A 22530-nucleotide genomic window follows, 5' to 3' on the forward strand; every position below is an offset into this window, starting at 1 on the left:
CTCATTAAGAGTGTCTTTGAAACCATCAGGGTGAGTTCACCAGTAATTGAGTCTTTAAGTATTGCAAAATTGTAAAACAAACAAGAAAACATACAAACAAAGATTAAAACTAACAGACCATAAAAAAATACAAAATTCATTGGATTTCACTGTTGGTTATTTATGTGTATAAGTGTTTTGATGTGTGACAATGGATACAGAAAAACATAAACCTGAAATCAATAAATAATAAGGGACAAAGTTTGAACCTGCAAAGGGATTGAATCAATAAAAATTCTCTAAATGTTAAGTTGACAGCTATAAATAGTAAGAATTTGCGGACGTGTTTCTTTTTTTTTTTTTAAACACGTGTTTGTCTGCTTAGCCCCTTACCCACCCATGTGATCACTGTCAGTTGATTGCAAGCTCATTTACATTTTTTCAAAGCAGTAAAGAACCCACACCTCATTTGGGCCTTCCACCTTGGAAATGTGATCCCAAATAAACAAATCAAGCCTATGTGACTATGAAGTGATGCTATTTACTCCCACTGTTGGGCACTTTGCTTAAACAAATTTTAGGAAATGTTTTCACAAGGTGGGTGGTGGAAACAAAACTTTATTTTAGATACTTCACCTGAGAAAAGAAACAAAACCCCCAAAATTGGCTTTGCTTGAATTGAATGTTTCCATTTACTAAATTATATGTACGTCTAGGGCAAGAATCTCAGAACATGAACAATCCTGGTTATTGATTTACAGGCTCATTTGTTTTACAACAATAAAAAGGAAATGGATTGTCGGGTTTTTACAAATTATTTCACTTTGTTGAAGTTAGTCCTCTAAAATGAAAATGTTCTGTGTAGACAGGTTTTAATTTTTTAATTAAAATTCACCTGTGGTATTTTATTTTTTATTTTTTTGAAGCCAGAATCATTTAACAGGCAGCCCAGAAATACTGAAATGATTCTGGACCTAATTGTAATTAACAAGCTGAGTTTTCTCTTTTCTTTCGCTTAAGGTTTACACCAGCTCTAAGAATATATTGTTCTAGTGTCCCTCCAGGTGTTCACCAAGCTATGTAATAAAATAAGTTCCATACATTAAAAAATGTCAAACAATTTTATGCAACACATTTAATAACTTACATCACTTAATTTCTCCCATTTCTTTCAAACAAGCAAGAGACTTTGTTATTGCTCTTCTCCACTGCACTTTTTCTACAAGAAAATAGTTCACCATATTTTGCAAATGGCACAAATTTGTTCTTTCAGAAATCTGTGGAAATATTAAAAAAATGCAATTTACCCTGGTTAGATCTTCATTCAAAAGGTCCACTTATCCTGTGAAATTTCTGAAAGCCACATCTGACCTTTCTCCCTCATCGAAAACCACAGACTGAATGACTATGCAATTAATTCTGATGTAGAATAAAAGAAATCAAGTCCTACATCCCTACTGATTGTTAAATTATACGGTACGCGCACACACACATGAATGAGCCAAACTCGATATCTTATACACGTATTAAAGAATCCACATTTGGTGTCATTCTCATGGAGTAATTGTCATGATCCTGCCTTCAAGTCCTGGCTGGGCGTGGCCCAGCACACCTGCGCCTCATCCAGACTGATTTACCCCGGTATTTATAGGACCCAGAGGACCACTGGTCTTCGCCAGATCGTTGCCTCGCATGCCTCATTGCCACACTTCTGTACTCCTGACACCAACCTCCCGTGTACCGACGTCTGTCTCCCGACCATCCTCGTAAGCCTGCCGTTACTGATCCTGCTGCTTGTTTGGACTGACTCCCTGGTAACTGACGCTGGACCGAATAAAGGCTTATTCCTCACTGCTTACCTGTCACCTGAGTCGTGCATTTACGTCCGCTCTCGAGTCTCGTTCCTGACAGTAATAGTGAGTCTACAGACAAATAAATGGAGGATATTATTTCTGTAACTAGCTTTCTTCTCTTTATTGGTGTGCACCACTTAATTGCTTAACAATAAAAAAAAAAATCAAGTGACAAAAGCCAATGAAAGGTGAAAATAATGGAACACAAAAATAGATGGACAATTGTTTAAATATATGTTGTCCATCCATCCATCCTTTTTCTGAGTCGCTTATCCTCATGAGGGTCGCAGGAGTGCTGGAGCCAATTAATATATTTTATATATACATATTTGATGAAAAGGAGACCAGTTATTACAATTTAGGCTGAGCGCTCAGCTCGGAAGATTGAGTTCGGGAGGAGGAGAAAGACACAAAATAAAAACATTACAATTTTTGTCTATCCATGAATTAAACATAAATTTGTAATGGTTGCAACCGTGTTTAGTACTATAGCCACCATCTAAGATGTTCTCATTTGATGAAAATCCAATACAAACCTTCAATTCGTTTGCTTCAATGTAACCACTGCGATCTGTATCATATCGTCGCCATGCCTGAAAGAATGGGGGGAAAAAAAATATATATTTTTTTCAATTTTGCTTTCAAGTTTGAACTCCTTTTGCTTAAAACCCCTACAATGTATTGCACAACACGCTGCGTTATACCACCAGGATAAACTTAAACAGCAAGAGATGCAACCAAGACAGACCCTCATTTTAATGAATGTTTTAATCTAGCAGCTGCCATCGTCCAAATAAGGACTCCTTGTCAAAGATGGATGGTCGTCTCCCTTTTTCATCTGCCCTCCTCCCCACCGCACCCCCCTCTCGTTTACTTGGCTCTGCAGAAAAGAGCTAGCAGTGGTATTATCCATTATACATGACCCTGAAAATAGAAGGTCCTGCTTTCTCATTCTAACCCTTTAAAATCTCTTTGCTCACTTCCCCCTCTTAAACACCCTTCAACAAAGACCCATTAATCCTCTTCTCGTTTCATGTTCTCAAACTCTGGCTCTCGGCCTCCCATTGACTTTTCATTAAGTTTCCTCTGTGACTGTTTGCAGAAGTCTGTTCTTTGGTTTCCTCTTCTATTTTGTCCAAATAACACTGCGGAGGACATATTTTCCCTTTTATGCAATTGGTTCAATATTTGGCTACATGCTTTAATTGGAAAAAAATCTAACACCCAAAAAAAAAAAAAAATCTGACAGATTCTTATTTTCAACTGGGATTTGATAATCTAAATTATTTTATTTCCCAAGTCGCGTATATATTAACATTCTGACGACAGTTTTATGTTACTTCTACAATCATTTATTCGTCATACTGCAAATAACAAAGGTCTTTCACCAATCTTGGAATGATTCAATCATTTTCTTAAAAAAATTAGCTGTTGATATATATTGTTAATAATGCCTAATATTTTATGTTATCCCATCACATCAGACACACTGTTAAAGAATTGTAGCGCCGTGGCAGGTTTTGATTTTACATTTTGATTCTATTTATTTATTTTTAGCATAGTGCTTCTGGTAGGGATTGAGCAGTCACATGGTTCATACACCAAGATTTGCATGTACATCTTTACATGTTTGAACATGAAACCTGACAGGAACCGGGCTCACCATATACACAAAACACAGATTTGTTTGCTCTGCTTGACAGCACTGCCTCAAGCCTCTTCGATAAACAATAGATCAACATAGAACAACTTTCTGTTTACATAAAAGTAAAAGTGGATTAGTTGAGTCAATTCATATGTTTCAGGCAGGTCAGAGCAAAATTTCATTTCATTAAATATTTGTTACTTTGAGCCAACAATGTTCAAATTAGTGTATAGTGGCAAGGAAAGGCCATGTCTAAATATACAACAAGTCACTAGATACAATTAACCGGCAGTTCATCGACAGCCAGGAAAATGTGCACTGTTACATTGTGCTTTAAAGGCAAAGCTTTAATGGCAAGCCAAGACTTGTTGAGAAGGGGCAGCACAAGATGATAATAATGCTTAAATAACACACACACTTACTGCCATGAATTCAGCACTGGAACTGACAAACTGTCTGAAGCATAGCAAGAAGTTCTCTTCAGTGGGGAGAATCTGGGCCAGCTACAGGGAATAGAAAGACAGAGAAATGGGAGGGATGAGAACAAAAGATAGCAGCGTCAACGCTCTTAAGTGATGGAGGCTGTAAAACTTTTTGACTCTTAAGTTGGAATTGGATGAGTTTTGCATGAATAATACACCATAAACTACAGATTCCCAATATCTTTTAAGTCCATTTTGTTTTGCATGTTTTAACTTTCTTATAGGACTTGATAAACCTTTGAGAAGGGCACCACAACAAATGTTGTTGGTATAAAACGTGTTCATTTGATTGAGTTTGATTGGATGTTTTGGGTTCTCAAAAAGAGTGAAAAAAAAATCTCTAGGAATGTAAAAAAAATACCTATATATCCTTTAACCATATTGTGAGGCTCCTGAAATTTTGTCATTCGATACCCCCACTTGAATGGAATGGAATCTTCTATCCACATGTTCCCATTGGAATTCACTCAAATGACCGGGTGGCTCTCCTTTTCTTTTTTAATTATGTACAGTTTTTAGGAACTCTTAATAAGCTATTAGGTTTTAGCCTTCTGGTGAAAAACGCACAAATCAAAGAAACACATAGAAATGCATTTGAATTCTGTACATAAAAGTCATTAATCATTCCAAGGCCTGTACACACAATACAGGACAAACACATACTGTGACCCCTCACCTCCCCCATTAAATTGAAAATTGAATGCAAATTCAGAGAATTCAGCCCGTTTGTCAAGTTTGCCTGCATGGATTTTTTTTTCTGGCACTCTGGTTTCCTCTCAAATTCCAAAAACATGCACGCTAGGCTGACTGAAGACTCTAAATTGCTCATACTGCAGGTGTGAATGTGAGTGTGAATGGCTGTTAATTTAAAAGTGCCTTTTGATTGACTGGCGACCAGTTCAGGGTGTATCCCACCTCTTGCCCAAAGATCGCTGGGATAGTCTCCAGCAAGCCCCCAATTGAAATGAGGATGAGCAATACAGAAATGGATGCATGGATCGTCTATTTTTAATGCTTCTTAATGTAAACTGTCCTGAATTTTTAACTGTATTTCAACATTATTTAATATTAAATACTTTTGAATCTTAGTAACATAATATTGTGGGGGATCCTTGGGGGATCCTGAAACGTTCCCACACCAGGCAAGAGACATTTTCTCTCCACTGTGTCGTGGGTCAACCCCAGTGTCTGTTTCCAGTGGGACGTCCCGGTAACACCTCACCAGAGAGGTGTCCAGGAGCCAATTTAATCTGATATGCCAGCCACCTCATCTGACTCCTCTCAATGCGGAGGAGCAGCAGCTCTACTTTGATCCCTTCCCAGATGACTGAGCTTTTTTTTTTTTTTTTTTTTTTTTGTGGCTTAGTGATATACCTGCCACATGGCTGTTGCTGTTCTGAGAATTGCCACAAAATCAGCACCAGACTTTGATGCACTGTCAAAAAAAAAAAAGAGATCAACAAAACAACACATTTCCCATTTTAAGTAAATCTTAGTATTAACTCTACAATGCCAATGCAAGCATTTGCTTGTGACTTGGCCCACCTGTCAAATTTTAAATGTCAATGTGGCCCCTAAGCCAAAACATTTGCCCACGCCTGCATTATATTAACCATTAGACAAGCATTAGCCACCAACCAGCATTAGATCCACCAGTTTTCTGATGTAGCTCAAAGGTACCTCTCAAATTAAAATTCTTTGTCTTGTAACATACTTGGCCAATAAAGCTGATAAAGCTAATTGTGATTGTGATAATTGGATAACTGGCAAAGACTGTAGGTGGATCAACGTGACATTGGAAGGACAATAAAGTAGACTGAGTCAACAGCCAAAGAAAATTAGAAGAGGTTGAGAGGTAAAACAAACAGAAGCAGAAGAGGTTGAGGACAAATGCATTTTACTGATGAAATCAGGTACTGAAAGAGCCTCATTTGTAGATGAATTTCAATCCCAATCACAGTCTTAGGTGCCTCCCCACTGCCATTTTTCTACTTTTTTTATGTACTTTGTGCACTGCAATACAATGTCTTGTCCTTTCTGTATCCCAATGCGCTGAAGTCTGTCAACAAATATTATAAAAAGTATTTTTTTTTATTTTTCTTTGTAGTGTAATGCGATATTTGTGTATTTTTGTGTTCTCAATTTATTGCCTCAATTCAAATGATTCTTTTCTGTTGCTTTTTTCAAAAGGTATGATTTTAAAAATTATAATTTAATTCAAGAAGGTCTTTCAATATGTGTGTGTGTGTGTGTGTATGAGTGTTCATTTCCAAATCATTTAATTTTTTCACCTTTATATGGTATTTTCCTTTTCCAATGAAAAGAACAGATACCAGGCAGATCCAAACAATATCTTACCTCTGACATCTCAATTCTTCCATCTTTGTTCTTGTCAAACTTCTGCATGAACTCCTTCATCTTTTCTCTGAATGTTGGGTTTGAAGGGTCCTAAAAAAAAACAAGATACATTTTATAGCTTTGGAAAAATAAAAGAGTAAATGTGTTATGCGTTAAATGACTGGCTACTTGACTCACTACGCCAGCTCCTCTTCGAGCAGATTCTAGCTCCCAAAAGAAATTCTCCAACTCCTTCCCTTCAATATAACCATTCCCTTGTGAGACAAAAAATGTAAAAAAACACAATAGACTGAAATTCAAACAAAGTGGAGTCATTCAACTGTAATTTAAGACGTTTCATAAAAATCTTTTATTTACTAATTAGGAATCACAGCCATTGTATGAAGACCACCTCACCTTTCAGGGGCCGCCTTTGATTGTGTTTGAGAACTGAAGCTGTAAAGCTTTGTGCTGCTGCACCAAAATGCTATGGGGCCTGCCGGCTGCCCCCGGCATTTTGGGAGGGCAATCGCTATGTTTAGCTGCTGTAGAATACGTCCTGCTGCTTCCTGATGCTAAAAGATTTATATGACCTATTAAGTTTGGTGGGTGGCAGGCCTGTGGCCTCACAGTAATGAGGACTGGGGTTAAAATTCCTGCCAAGCCTGTGTGGAGTTTGCATCTCCTTCCCGTGCCTGCATGTGTTTTTCGCGGGTACTCCAGTTTCCTCCCACATTCCATAAATATGCATTAATTGGAGACTGTAAATTGCCCCTAGGTGTGATTATGAGTGCGACTGTTGTCCGCCTCCATGTGCCCTGCAGTTGGCTGGTGATGAGTTCAGGGTGTACCCCGCTTCCTGCCCGATGATAGTGTCACGGTCCATCGGAAAGGGAGTAGGACCCAAATGCAGGACTCGGACGATGCAAGGTAGTTCAGGGAGAAACGTTTATTATTTCGTGGTCGGAGATCGGGCAGGCAGTCAGGTGCAGCAGCGGTGGTTGGGACGTCGGGCGAAGAGAGCAGGTGAGCGGGCAGGCAGGAGTCGGTACACAGGAGAACGATCAAAGCAGGCAGAAGTATCAAAGGAGTCAGGCTTACAAGGTTGGTTGGAGAACAGGCGAAGGTCGGTACACACGGGTTGTTGATCAGGGATACCGGAGCACTCGAACGGGACATGAAGCTCAACGAACTGGCGCCCCCCAGTCGTCATCGGGGGTCTGATAAATACACAGCATAATAAGGCTGCATGAGGCGCAGGTGTGCGCCTACCAACTGCACAGGCACCCGCACAGCCCGGGCTGGAGCGGCAGGATCATGACAGTACCCCCCTTCAAAGGCACGGCTCCCAGACATGCCTAAACAAAAGAAACAGACAATAATTAACACAGACAGGGGTGGGCGGAAGGTGGGTCCGGAGGAGGGCACCCCCCCCCCCGAACCCCAGTCTGGTGGCCATCCAGGCCACCAAAGGCAAGGCGTCCGGGTGGACAAGTCAGGAGGACGATCCGGACGCCAAGCACCAGGGTCCCCACGGGGCGATTCAGGAGGACGACCTCTGAGAGGAACCAAATGACGAAGAAGGAACCAGGCCAAGGCAGGCAACTGCTCCAGACGAGAACCTACCACGCCGTGGTTGCGAGACGACCAGGGGCTGGTCGCCACCGAGGCTTGGTCAGGAGGCAGCCGTGGATTGGTCACCAACGAGGCCAGGTCCTGAAGCGGCTGGAAGCCCTCAGGAGCGAAGATGATGATGGAGAGAAGGACCAGACCCATGACCGCCACCATCACAGCCATCCCGAAGTCTCTCCAGCTCCGGGGTGGCTCCACAGACCTCCCCAGCTCCTCCTGGACAGGAACGTGAGAAGGCGGTGACACCATCACCATCACCACCTCCTGGACAACAACGTGAGAAGGAGGTGACACCATCGCCATCACCACCTCCTCCTGGACAGCAACGTGAGAAGGCGGTGACACCATCGCCATCACCACCTCCTCCTGGACAGCAACGTGAGAAGGCGTCGACACCATTGCCATCACCACCTCCTCCTGGACAGCAACGTGAGAAGGCGGCGACACCATCGCCATCACCACCTCCTGGACAGGAACGTGAGGACGCGGCGCCAGGGCCACCTCCTCCTGGACAGGAATGTGCGAAGGCGGCACCAGGGCCACCTCCTCCTGGACAGGAACGTGAGAAGGCGGCGCCAGTGCCACCTCCTCCTGGACAGAACGTGAGAAGGCAGTGCCAGTACCACCTCCTCCTGGACAGGAACGTGAGAAGGCGGCGCCAGTGCCACCTCCTCTTGGACAGGAACGTGAGAAGGTGGTGGCATCATCGCCACCTCCTGGACGGGAACATATGGACGTGCCCGTCGCCGTCGGAGCAGGAACAGGAGACTCACCGCGGGCCAGTCACCGATGAAGCAGCAACGGGGAGCGACCGTCGACCGGTCGCCACTGGTACTCCAGGGCACGGACGAGAAGCGGCTGTGGAGACATCGCCACCTCCTGGACAGCAACGTGAGCCGGTATCGGGTCGGTCCCCACTGCCACGTGAGCTTGCAGTGCATTTGTTGAAACAGCAATGTGGGCGTGGCGTGGTGGCGAATCCATTTTCAGGGCGACGTGAACGAGAGTCGGCAGAGAGTCAGTCGAAACTGACACGTGGGCGTGTCTCGGGAGCGGGTCAGTTCCAACTGCCGCGTGAGCTCTGCTCGGAACAGCCAAAACTTCGACGTGGGAATGGCGAGGAGGTGGGTCAGTTTCCACAGTTACGTGCGCTTGGCGAGGGGGCGGGTCTGTTTCCATGGCAACGTGAACGAGAGTAGGCAGAGAGTCAGTCGAAACTGACAGGTGGGCGTGTCTCGGGAGCGGGTCAGTTCCAACTGCCACGTGAACCTGTGTCAGCAGCGAGTCCATCGCAGTTGTGACGTCAGCGTAGCTCGGCTGGTTTGCCAATCCTTGCCGGACCTGGGCCGTGAGAGCCGCCAATTCGGAGCTCTGCCGTTCTATCTGCGCCCGCATTTCGCGGTAGAACGCATCGCGATTTGGCGGCTCCTCCTCCCACTGGGCTGGAAGCTTCGCCACCAGCTTCGGGTCTGCCGGTGTCACCGTTGCCGGCGAGGAGTGGGAGGGGGAGTATGGAGTCTTTGTTGCCGCGCCGCGGGAGGTACCAGGGAGCGCCCGGCCGGGGCGTCTCCTCTGGCTGCCACGCGGAGGTCCCGGGTAGATGGCCAAGCGGGTTCCCTCATACGGATTGGTGTACTTAAACCTACCGGGCGAAGACGCTCGGGTGCTGGAAATGCGGGGAGGTGAAACAAACTGACTGGGATGAAAGATTGGACGAGCAGATTCATAATCAGAATAATCGGAGCCGTACTCCGGCAGCCAGTCATACAAATCACGGTCCACCTGTTATTCCGAAAAGTCAGAGTCCAGAAGAATATGAGAAGCCGGGTGGGTCGTGTTCGGGACGTATTCATACCTCGCTGGTGGAGCATAAGACACGGAAGCGGAGGACGTCAAGGAGCCTACCCGGATCGGACAGGCTTGGTCCTCCGGCAGACGGTCTACCTTGCGTCGGTTCTGGCGACCATCGGAACCAAAGTAGGACCCAAATGCAGGACTCGGACGATGCAAGGTAGTTCAGGGAGAAACGTTTATTATTTCGTGGTCGGGGATCGGGCAGGCAGTCAGGTGCAGCAGCGGTAGTTGGGACGTCGGGCGAAGAGAGCAGGTGAGCGGGCAGGCAGTAGTCGTTGCACAGGAGAACGATCAAAGCAGGCAGAAGTATCAAAGGAGTCAGGCTTACAAGGTTGGTCGGAGAACAGGCGAAGGTTGAACACACGGGTTGTTGATCAGGGATACAGGAGCACTCGAACGGGACATGAAGCTCAACGAACTGGCGCCCCCCAGTCGTCATCGGGGGTCATATAAGTACACAGCATAATGAGGCTGCATGAGGCGCAGGTGTGCGCCTACCAATCAGCGCAACCGCACTGGCACCCGCACAGCCCGGGCTGGAGCGGCAGGATCATGACAGATAGCTCGGAAAGGCTCTAGCACTCAGGATTTGCCGTTCAGAAAATGGATGGATGTAAGAACTGTGGCGGCATGAATATAAATACTATCAATCCTAAAGCCTGCTACACCCTCAATAGTCGAACAAAGTGGACTGACCACCAGAAAAAAATTGAGTTGCTGATGTACCACCATGCATTGAGTGATTTTGTTTTTGGAGCCTATCCCATCAATCTTCGGGCAAGAAGCAGGGTACACACTGAACGTGTCACCAGCCAATCCCAGGATACATATGGACAAGCAGCCATTCGCACTCACCTTCACACATTCACACAGGGAGAACATGTAAATTCCCCACAGTAGAGGCCAGATCTGAACTCACATCCTCAGAACTGTGAGACAGATGAACCAACCAGTCGCCCATTGTTCCGATGTTAGGCAAGATTTGATACACATACATTTTAGAAATGTTGAATTTGTTGCTTACTTTACAAATTTGTTTTACGAAATGATTTTTTTTCCAAGTTGGTTGTTTTCTGAAATGCAACAGTTTCATAATTTGTTTCATTCTTTTGCACTTCCCAGTCATCCTAGAAACCATCTGACTGCATAACTTTAGTGTTTTGAGCATCACAGGTCAGCTCCATATCAAAGATATCAGCCAGGTTACGAGTTTCTTTTAGGAAGGGCCACAACTGTGGAGCAACTGTGCAAATACTTCAAAGTTGCACCAGATGACATACAGTATGTATAAAATGAGTAACATTTCTAATTGGTAAATGTATTATTTTAACTGTTCATTTCAATCTCATTTGGATTTTTAAAATTTCAGATAAATTCTAGTCATGTATTGAGGCAAAATCCTAACAACTGATATTGTTCAGTTCAGCCAGGAGCTAACTGTATGCTTTACAGGACAACCGCCTTCCGTTCCTGCAGGCTTCTGATCCAAACAGATGTGTCCAGAGTGTCTATTCTCATCTGTCCATCTTGGTATTGATCCAAACATGGGTCACACACTTCCTTCGTTTCTGGTTCAATTGATTAACCTATGTGGTGCATTTTTAATAGTCTCTGATTTTGGAGCTTTCACAGTACCATGCAGTGCATGTAAGAGAGTGGTTGGTTCAACTAACTCCTCTTTGAACAATTTATTTCTAAGACAAGACTTGCTTTCTTGTGACTTTTTGGTTATCAAGCAGGTCTCCCCCGCTGTTTACAGGACACTATATTTCTTTGTTTTAAGTCAGGATGTGAGTGTCATGATCCTGGTGCTCCAGCCCAGGCTGTGCGGGTGTCCGCGCGGTTGCGCTGATTGGGAGGTGCACACCTGGACCTCATGCAGCCTGATTATGCTGTGTATTTATATGACCCCGATGACGACTGGCCGGCGCCAGTTCGTTGAGCTTCATGTCCCGTTCCAGCACACTGGTATCCCTGATCGACAACCTGTGTGTACCGACCTTCGCCTGTTCTCCGACCAACCTTGTAAGCCTGACTCCTTCGTTCCTTCTGCCTGCTTTGATTGTTCTCCTGTGTACCGACTCCTGCCTGCCCGCTCACCCGCTCTCTTCGCCTGACGTCCCAACTACCGCTGCTGCACCGGACTGCTCGATCCCACACCTCGGCATATAAAAAACGTTTCTCCTTGAACTACCTTCCATCGTCCGAGTCCTGCATTTGGGTCCTACCCCCGATCCGATGGGACGTGACCGAACGAACTGGTCAACACAGGACCCAGCAGGAAAGACCCAGCGTCGCCGGGACCGACGCAAGGTAGACCGTCTGCCGGAGGACCAAGCCTGTCCGATCCGGGTAGGCTCCCTGACGTCCTCCGCTTCCATGTCTTACGCTCCGCCAGCGAGGTATGAATACTTTCATAACACGACCCGTCCGGCTCCTCATATTCTTCTGGACTCTGACTTTTCGGAATATGAGGAGGACCGTGATTTGTATGACCGGCTGCCGGAGTACGACTCCGATAATTCTGATTATGAATCTGCTCGTCCGATCTTTCATCCCAGTCAGATTGTTTCACCTCCCCACGTTTCCAGCAGCCGAGCGTCTTCGCCCGGTAGGTTTAAGTTCACCAATCCGTATGAAGGAACCCGCTTGGCCATCTACCCGGGACCTCCGCGTGGCGGCCAGAGGAGACACCCCGGCCGGGCGTTCCCCAGTGCCTCCCGCTGCGCGGCAACTCAGACATCGTCCTCCCACTCCTCGCCGGCAACGGCAAAACCGGCAGACCCGCCGCTGGTGGCGAAGCTTCCAGCACAGAGGGAGGAGGAGCCGCCAAATCACGAGGCGTTCTGCCGCGAAATGCGGGCACAGATACAGCGGCAGAGCGCTGAATTGGCGGCTCTCACGGCCCAGGTCCTGCAAGGATTGGCGAACCAGCCGAGCTACGCTGACGTCACAACTGCGACGGACTCGCTACTGATTCAGGTTCACGTGGCAGTTGGAACTGACCCGCTCCCGAGACACGCCCACGTGTCAGTTTCGACTGACTCTCTGCCTACTCTCGTTCACGTTGCCGTGGAAACCGACCCGCCCCCTCGCCAAGCGCACGCTGCAGTGGGAACGGACTCGCCACCTCGCCAAGCGCACGTCGCTGTGGAAACTGACCCGCCTCCTCGCTATTCGCACGTCGAGGTTTTGGCTGTTCCGAGCAGAGCTCACGCGGCAGTTGGAACTGACCCGGTCCTGAGACACGCCCACGTGTCAGTTTCGACTGACTCTCTGCCGACTCTCGTTCACGTTGCCCTGGAAACGGATTCGCCACCGCGCCACGCCCACGTTGCTGTTTCAACGGATGCACTGCAAGCTCACGTGGCAGTGGGGATCGACCCGATCCCGCCCCACGTTGCTGTCCAGGAGGTGGCGACGTCTCCACAGCCGCTTCTCGTCCGTGCCCTGGAGTACCAGTGGCGACCGGTCCGCGGTCGCTCCCCGTTCTTGCTCTGTCGGCGACTGGTCCGCGGTTGTCCCCTGTTCCTGCTCTGTCAGCGACCGGTCCGAGGTCGTCCCCTGTTCCTGCTCCGATGGCGACGGGCAGGTCCATATGTTCCCGTCCAGGAGGAGCTGGAATTGGTGATGCTGCCTCCGCCTTCTCACGTTCCTGTCCAGGAGGTGGCAACGGTTCCCCAGCCGCCTCACGTTGTCGTCCAGGAGGGGGCAATGGCACCGTGGCCTCCTCACGTTCCCGTCCAGGAGGAGTTGGAGTTGGTGATGCTGCCTCCGCCTTCTCACGTTCCTGTCCAGGAGGTGGCGACTGTTCCCCAGCCGCCTCACGTTCCTGTCCGGGAGTACCAGCGGCGACCGGTCCACGGCCGTACCACGCCCGTGTCTCGACGGCGACAAGAGCTGGGGAGTTCTGTGGAGCCACCCCGGAGCTGGAGAGACTTCGGGATGGCTGTGATGTTGGTGGTCATGGCTCTGGTCCTTCTCTCCATCATCCTCTTCGCTCCTGAGGGCTTCCAGCCTCTTCAGGACCTGGCCTCGTTGGTGACCAATTCACGGCTGCCTCCTGACCAAGCCTCAGTGGCGACCAGTTCCTGGTTGTCTCGCAACCACGGCGTGGGAGGTTCTCGTCCGGAGCAGTTGCCTGCCTCGGCCTGGTTCCTGCTTCGTCATTTGGTTCCTCACAGAGGTCGTCCTCCCGAATCGCCCCGTGGGGACCCTGGTGCTTGGCGTCATGGCCGACCTCCTGACCTACTCGGATGGCTACCAGACTAGGGTTCGGGGGGGGCGTGCCCTCCTCCGACCCCCCCTTCCACCCACTCCTGCCTGTGTTAATTATTGTCTGTTTCTTTCGTTTAGGCACGTCTGGGAGCCGTGCCTTTGAAGGTGGGTACTCTCATGATCCTGCTGCTCCAGCCCGCGCGGTTGCTGATTGGGAGGTGCACACCTGCGCCTCATGTAGCCTGATTATGCTGTGTATTTATATGACCCCGATGACGACTGGCCGGCACCAGTTCGTTGAGCTTCATGTCCCGTTCCAGCACACTCGTGTCCCTGATCAACAACCTGTGTCTACCGACCTTCGCCTGTTCTCCGACCAACCTTGTAAGCCTGACTCCTTCGTTACTTCTGCCTGCTTTGATCGTTCTCCTGTGTACCGACTCCTGCCTGCCCGCTCACCTGCTCTCTTCGCCCGACGTCCCAACTACCACTGCTGCACCGGACTGCCTGCTCGATCCCCGACCTCGGCATATAATAAACGTTTCTCCTTGAACTACCTTGAATCGTCCGAGTCCTGCATTTGGGTCCTACCCCCGATCCGATGGGACGTGACAGTGAGCCGCAAAATGGGATTACCATTGATAGCAATTCCCAAATGGCTAAATGCAGGGGTCTCAAACTGGCGGTCTACGGGCCCCAAATGGGCCACATGAGGATATTCTGTGGCCTCCACTGTCATATGAAAATTTAATGTTAGTGCGGCCCTCGAATTTTATCTGCATGGAAGTTTCACATTGTGGTGTGTAGAGCTGACGAACCTACCAATCACAATGGATTATGTGGTTTTTGGGGGCATGACATCGACAGTGCTTGATGCAAGCAGAGAAATACTCTTTAATGAATGAAAGTTACAGCAGCTTTCACATGAATGACTTTTACTCGTAATTTTGCACACAACTTGTTTACACCAGCGTTCTTGTTTATGTTATTTTGTGTTGGAAAATAGAAATGATGTTTGAGAAGATTTCGGCATGATTTTTTTTTTCTAATTTAAATTGTGTGCCCACATGCTGGAGTCGGGCCCAGCCTCAGCCAGACTCTGCCCCCAGCACTCCCAATGTAAATTGAATTAGAGACACCTGGTTTAGTGGAACAGGTTAGACCAAGGGTTGGGAAGCTTTTCGATTGAAAGAGCCATAAATGCAAAATATTTTAAAATGTAATTTCAAAAAAGCCATACATTATTTTAAAAACTAAGTACAAGTGTATTTGCACATTTATGTAAGACCCACACTTTCTATCTATCTATCTATCTATCTATCTATCTATCTATCTATCTATCTATCTATCTATCTATCTATCTATCTATCTATCTATCTATCTATCTATCTATCTATCTATCTATCTATCTATCTATCTATCTATCTATCTATCTATCTATCTATCTATCTATCTATCTATCTATCTATCTGATGAAGTTTTGATTGATAGTGTTGGTGTTTTAAATTCCAATTAAATCCACTAATCTGACTCAACAAATTTAGCCCAAACACTCGTCTCGAAGTATTACTTTCTTCTCATTCGACATACTGTAAGCGCCGTTTAGCTGGTTGATGATGCTACACAGACCCAAGAATTCACCATCCGTGTTAAATGACCTCATGCAAAATTATTGCACACACTGAGAGGCTATTTATGGAAAATCAGCTTCTAGGAGTTTGAATGTGTGATGATCCATAATCGGCTTCTCTTATATTATTCCATAAAGAGCAATGAATTCATCTGTAGGTGGACTGGGAAAAAAAGGGCAACGTGGAGGATGGGGAGCCTTTCCATAACTCTGAAGTACTGTAAATTCCTGGAAGTAATAAAATGCACTATAAATGTTCATAACAGCTCCAAACAAGTCCATAATTTGCTTTCCTGTTCAATGAATTAATGCCCAAGATGGTGTCCATCATGATTACTTGAAGTCCATGGATGTACTTTATCTATCCATCCATCCATCCATCCCCTTTTTTTCCTTTGTACTTAAATGCTTTTAATCATGTAAAGGACATTGAGTTACCTTGTGCAAGACATGCGCTATACAAATAAATTTGCTTTGCTTAACATTCATTGTCTCGTGGTTAACTGTAGTCTGCCAAAGACTTTGGTTACAATACACTCTGGAATCTTTAGGTTGCATCTTATTTTCATTCTGAGTTTGCTCCTCCCATGAAGACTGTCATCCAGAAAGCAAATAATGTCACTCCCTTTTGTGAGGTAGTATAGTGTGCCAACATATTTTAACAAGCCCATCGAATGACTGGACAGATGGCTCCAAACGATGCGACTAGCTGCTTCTATAAAACCCTGGAAGGCAATGAGCGCTGCCTCATTTAGATTATTATGCTATTTACCTCTTCTCTTCTCCCTCAAACTCATCATCTCACTCTCTTATCTTCTTCTCCTCCTGACGTCTTTGTTCTATCCACTGACATTTTCTGTGCGCGTGTGCGTGTGTGTGTGCGTGTGTGTGTGCGCGCTTGTGAGGAGACATGCATGTGCTACTTGGTGATGTTATCACAACTCATAAATGTTTGCTCCTGTTGCTTCCATAAGTAGGACAGCCTCCCTGCTATGAGCCTCTCTCCTGTAGGTCTTACTGACATTTAGCTCTCTGGGGAGAAATGACCTCTGAGACAATTAGCACAAATACATTGTGATTAAATGCAAGGGAAGAGGGATAATATGTCAATAATAAATGATTTCATGGATCCAATCTCCCCAGGATCTGTCTTGTATGCAAGGAATATATCCACAACCATATTTCATTTTATATGCTCTTGTTTTTTGTTAACTTTTGCTTCTTCAAATGAAAATTCTCAAACTTTACATTAAAGGGTGTTTGGTTTATTTACAATATCTTGTATGTTAACTAAACTGCCAGCTGGTGCAAATGATATCAATGTCTTTGTCGTGAATTTCGCATGCATTTTTTCATTTAATAATGCCCACTAAAGGCCTTGTTTATTTTGTGAACTGTTTGACAATGCTGTAAATTCCACATTTACTTAGCACATACCATCCATTTTCTATACCACTTATCCTCACTGTAGTTGCAGGTATGTTGGAGTCTATCCCAGCTAACTTCGGGATCTAACCTGAACTGGTTGCCAGCAAATCATTGGGCACATATAAACAAACAATCATTTGCACTCACATCCATACCTACGGCAAATTTAGTGTCTTCAATTGACCTACCATGCATATTTTTGGGATGTGGATGGAAACCAAAATACTGAGAGAAAACCCACGCAGGCATGGGGAAAACATGCAAACGCCGCTCAGGGAAGGTCGGATTTGGATCTGGGTCCTCGGGACAGTGAAATATTTTTCAATGATTTTACAGTAATTAAATAGAGTTTCGTTTGCATCATGAAATTTTGGATGCCTTCACACAGATCGTTAATGTATTTTGCATGAAGCATAACTGTGCATTAATCCTTTAGGATTAATGTTATGTTAAGGATTTATGATCATGTGTGGTTATGTATGATAACTCTTGTGTTACATGTATGTTACACATACACATATGTGCGTATGTTGTAGGTTTGTTTACAGCAAAACCTGACTGTGGGTTTTGTGCAATAGAGACCCGCTCAATTTTATTAATGTTATCTAAGATAAACATTATCTGGCCTGCTTCTGGTTCAGTCCTAAGTGATGGCCTACAAAAAGGTGTGAGTCAAGACATATCTCATGAGAGGTAAGAGATAAGAGCTGTCTCAAGGCCGCTGCAAACTAAATGTTGAAAAAAATAGCGTTTGAATTGGTTACAAGAGCAAATCTAAGATTCTGAATTTTCCAGGGCACACAATTGTGGCCAGATTACAAAAGTGAAAAGCCAAAAATAATTTGCCTCGATCAGGTGCTCCACGTAATATTTCTGACAGAGGAGTGGACAGAATGATCAGAAGAATTGAGCCAAGGACCTCCTATGGAGAGGTTCAAAAAGACCAGGAAATACCTAGTACTGTAACAAAGATAAGAGTGATCAATGTACTCTGGCCCTTACCATGCAAGACCCGATTGCTGAAAAAAAATGTCAAAGCTCATTTAATGTTTACTGAACAACATTTGGACAATCCATTTAAAAACTGTGAGAATATACTCAGCTCGGATGAGAGCAAAATGGAACTGTTTGGATGCCATAATGTACACCACGTTTGGAGGAGAAATGGTTCTGTATATCACCTACAAAATGCCACACCAAAAGTGAAGTTGAGAGGTGGGAACATAATAGTTTGGGGCGGCTTTTTTCTCCTAACCATCACATTATTGAAGGAAGGATCAATAGGTACATTCTTGACAAAATTTGCTGCCATCTATGAGGGTGATGAAAATGAAACAAGGATGGACATCTCAGCAGTTTAATGATCCAAAGCATATTGCCAAGGAAACTCTCAATTTGTTTCAAAGAAAATAAATGCTGCAAGCTGCAACAATGGCCGAGACAATGACCTGATTTGAATGAAATCAAAAATCTATGGAAAGAACTAAAACTCCATAAAAGAAGCCCGCAAAACCTTCAAGATTTGATGACTGCTCGCGTGTGTCATGGGCATGGTCTGGCCACTGCCCTGGGCGGCGCTTCCTGTGAGGGGCATGGCCAGGCCACTGCTCTGGGAGGTGCCACCTCTGAGAGCTGTCACAGCTGTGTCACATTTGAGACAATAATGAACTAAGTACTTAAGTGGCAAAATGTGTCATCGGCTTTTACCAGTTCGTTGCGCATGCTTCACTGCATTCTGGGATAGTCCGCTACGTGCGTAAGTTACTGTAGAGCAATCCTTTGTCACAGTGAGTCTGTTCCCTTTTAGTTTGATGACATCTTGTTATGCTTCTTAGTTTGCCTCATAGTCATCGGACTTTGTTTTACGTTTTTTTTTTTTTTGGATCTTGCCTAGCCTAGCATTTTGGTGCCTCTGCCTTGTTTTGGACTGCCTTTTGGTATTGACCTGTTTTTGGAATAAAACTACTCTGAACATTATATGTTTGCCTGGAATTGCATTTGGGTCTGTCTTAATGACAGAATGAACTGGCCAGAACAGGACCCAGCAGCGAAGACGTGGTGTAATACTGACCTTAACTGAGGCCTGCAGGTCTTCAGATATTGTTCGAGGTTCTTTTGTGACCTCCTGGATGAGTCGTCTTCACACTCTTGGAGTAATTTTAGTTGGTCGTCCACTCCTGGGAAGGTTTGCAACTGTTCCCAGTTTCCTCGATTTTCTCCATTTGTGGATAATAATAATTAACAGTGGTTTGCTGGAACCCCAAAACCTTGGAAATGGCTTTGAGTTTGTAATTTAACAAGGTGGAGACAATTATCTTTTCACAGAGGGTCAGAAAAGTTTGGATTTTTTTTTTTTGGGTGACTTAATACAAAACTGCATTTTGTACAGTATTTCCTTGGGTTGTTTCTGAGTGATATTAAAATTTCCCTATAAACATTCTAAAATAGATATTGTAATGAAAAATACATATTACATTATTCACTTCAATGTCTATACGAAAAAATAAATATGAGCGGAGAGCGTGTCATCCATGCGCAAAGTTGCAGAAGTGTCATTCGACATCCCAGTTGACGCCATATTGGCTACATCTCCTCTCCGTGACGTCACTCCGGACATTCGCCATTGAAAACACGCTGTGACCTCTACTGTGGGAGATGAATACACCCCTTCTGACATCGAAGCTGTTTTCATAGAAAACATCTAAAGGCTCCGTCACACCATGACGTTCTGGTCAATGTCCTCTGAACATTTCAATCATTCTATTTTTCAGCGTTTTCAAACGCGGATGACACATCTGGCGTGTGATTAACGTATGTCTAACGCATGACTTAACGTGTGTCTAACGCACGAAAAGCATGTAACAGCGACCAAATAAGAAACCCCTAAAAACCATTAGCGTGTGCAAACGTGTCATTGGGTCGCGACGAGCGATTTGTCAATGTAAGACGAGCGTATTGAGCGTGTGACCAATGGGTGGATAACGACAGAAAAGCGTTTTGCTGGCGCGTAATTTTTACAGTGGAACCGGCACCAAAATGTGGGAAACTTCATAGTCACTGCAGTTGTTGTCGTGAGTTAGAACAGTGAACATCATGCTGCCGAGAAGAAAATAAGTTAGGGCGCGGACTTCAGTAACTAGCGGTGCTAGTAAAAAAGCTAACCCTCTTTATTCACGAGTAATGTGTTTGGAGGAAAAACAACAGCAGGAGGAAGAGCACGTCCGCGAAGTTACACGCCATGTGAAAACCCCTGGGTACCCTAAACACCTTGCAAACCTCAGTGAGGACGGTCTGACAAAGAGACAAAAGAAGCAAAGAAAGGATTGCAGGATCCTGGACCGGGCTGTTGAGGATAGTCTGGTGGAGTTTTTCCGCGAAAACGAACAGCTGCTTTCTGGATCTTCCGTAGTAGGTGCTTTCGACTGTAGCCTAATATTAAATGGACCTTCCTTACAAAGCATCGGTTTATATACCCATATGCATGGACGTTCGAGAAACGCACGAATGATGCTCAATGTACTCCAAACGACGTTCGTTTGACTTTAGTTACACGCTGTGTGCGCTACAGGATTGTTCAATGGTCGTTGACAGGTCGCCAGTGAGTCGTTCACTGCAAAGCAAACGATTAAGTAACAACCAAGTAAAGTTCGAGTTACAACTGACTAACGATAGCCAAACGCGTGCAATGCTCAGCGAACCTAAGTAAAACGTTCCACGAACGTTTTGAACGTTCTGCAGCATTTAAAATTAAACATTGATGAACGCTGGTCTTGGTGAGAACGTTTGTGCATGTTCAAAACTTTTTTTCCGGACCAGCGTTCTCTGCCGATTCCCAGCGATCATTGACGTTCACTAGCGTTCAAACAACGCTCTTCTGGAGCTATCCCGGCGACCATGGGCGACTACCAACGTTTCCTCAAATGCTATAGAACGCTGACCAGAACGTCATGGTGTGATGGGGCCATTACAACCGAGTGAAGTTACCAGGGCAATATTACCCTATTGTTTCGAGCCATATTTAGATGGTATGCGATCACGGCCAAACTGCCTCCCCATCCGATCCATTTCCGCAGTGGTGATGAGCCATCGTGGCCCGGCGCCATGATGAGCCACCCTGGCCGACAAGGCCGGCGGCCGGGGTGGCTCTTTTTCGGCACCGAGGTGGCTTATCATGGTGCCGATCGGGCCACTTTACAGCGTTGTTCTGCCGCCATTGTCCACGATGAACAACACCCCTGAGCCGTGGCGCTTTATGGCGTTGTAGTCTCATGCGGCTGAGTGTGCCATTGCCGGCAGCACTGTTCATAGCCGCGGGCATCTGCGAGCCTGACACGGCAGCTTTCGCCAGCAAGCCCGACGCAACATCTCGGCCGAGTGGCTCATTTTCGGCGCCGAGGTGACTTATCGCAGAGCCGAGCCAGTCTGCTTTACGGCGTTGTCGTCGCACGAGGCTGACTGCGCCATTGGCAGGAGCTTTTTTCAGAGTCGCTGCCGTCCGCGAGCCCGACGCGGCAGCCTTGCCGAAGCCGTGACCGGCGGATGCGGTGCCTCTGCCGGGGTGGCTCATTTTCAGTGCCGAGGTGGCTTATCACGGAGCCGAGCCAGGCTGCTTTACGGCATTGTCGTCACACGCAGCTGACTACACCATTGACGGGAGTGACATTCGCTGGCGAGCCCGACACGGAAGCCGTCCCACTTGCACATAGTCACATTTAGCCTGCCTGTCATATGTACGTGGATCTTTTGTTACGTTATGAGACAGATTATGTGGTCCGCCCCAAACTATTATTTTTTTTTTAGTAGCTGTATACACACCTACCTGTCATTTGGAACCTACCCGTGCAATCCATTTTTCACGACGAAGTGGGTCTCTTGGAAACTTATGAAGGGTAAATCCATCCTCCCAAGTGTTCGAGCATTATCCAGCAATGCAACAAGGCATTTTGGCTAGCACGAAGGAACAACGAGCTAGCTTCCCGCAGATAAAACCAATACAAACAAACGAGTCCATTGGAGGGCGCTCATGCCCCGTATGTCACTTCCTGCCTCTTGAAAAAAATGCCTCGAGAGGATTTTCATGGTGGGAGTTACAAAAAGCCATATACATCAAAATCATGTTTTGTGGTGAAAAAACAGATGGGTTCATACCATCTGCCGTTTTTTCATTCATAACACACTAAAAATCATCCATTTCATGACACTTGACCTTTAAGGACTTGTTACTCATGAAATATTATACATTTTTGCACATTTTTATCGCACTGTCTTAGTTGTACTGTATGTTCTGTCTTAAATCTTTGCTCAAAATTTAGGTCTTTTGGTGACACCAAGAGACAGAAAGAAGTCTAGAGGCATTAGAGAATTTTCAATTCAGGCTCCAGTATTCTGGAATGCCCTACCCACAATTATTAGAGCTGCTCCCTCCGAATAAATCTGTATGCCAGTGTCACTTTAAGACTTTTTTGTACTCTT

General features: G+C 45.7%; 1 protein-coding gene across 5 annotated transcripts in view; it reads right to left on the minus strand.

Moving 5' to 3' along the window:
• The window catches only part of calb2a (calbindin 2a), a 50332-nt gene that overhangs the window by 24806 nt on the left and 2996 nt on the right, over positions 1-22530 (minus strand). Inside the window, exons 1-5 of one of the 5 annotated variants that reach the window (XR_009795422.1) lie at positions 7398-7752; positions 6486-6571; positions 6318-6407; positions 3900-3980; positions 2369-2425 (exon numbers count right to left, since the gene is read on the minus strand). Coding sequence is in view for 4 of the 5 variants with exons in the window: in XM_061822889.1 (XP_061678873.1) it covers positions 2369-2425; positions 3900-3980; positions 6318-6407; positions 6486-6571; positions 7398-7509 (426 nt within the window). In the remaining variant the exon portion in view is untranslated. Of the gene's footprint in view, positions 1-2368; positions 2426-3899; positions 3981-6317; positions 6408-6485; positions 6572-7397; positions 7753-22530 lie in introns of those variants that run through there. The other 4 variants (XM_061822889.1, XM_061822890.1, XM_061822892.1 and 1 more) reach the window with 4 other exon arrangements.

Source organism: Syngnathoides biaculeatus, chromosome 6 (genome assembly GCF_019802595.1).
Source record: "Syngnathoides biaculeatus isolate LvHL_M chromosome 6, ASM1980259v1, whole genome shotgun sequence".
In the NCBI taxonomy this organism is placed as follows: Eukaryota; Metazoa; Chordata; class Actinopteri; order Syngnathiformes; family Syngnathidae; genus Syngnathoides; species Syngnathoides biaculeatus.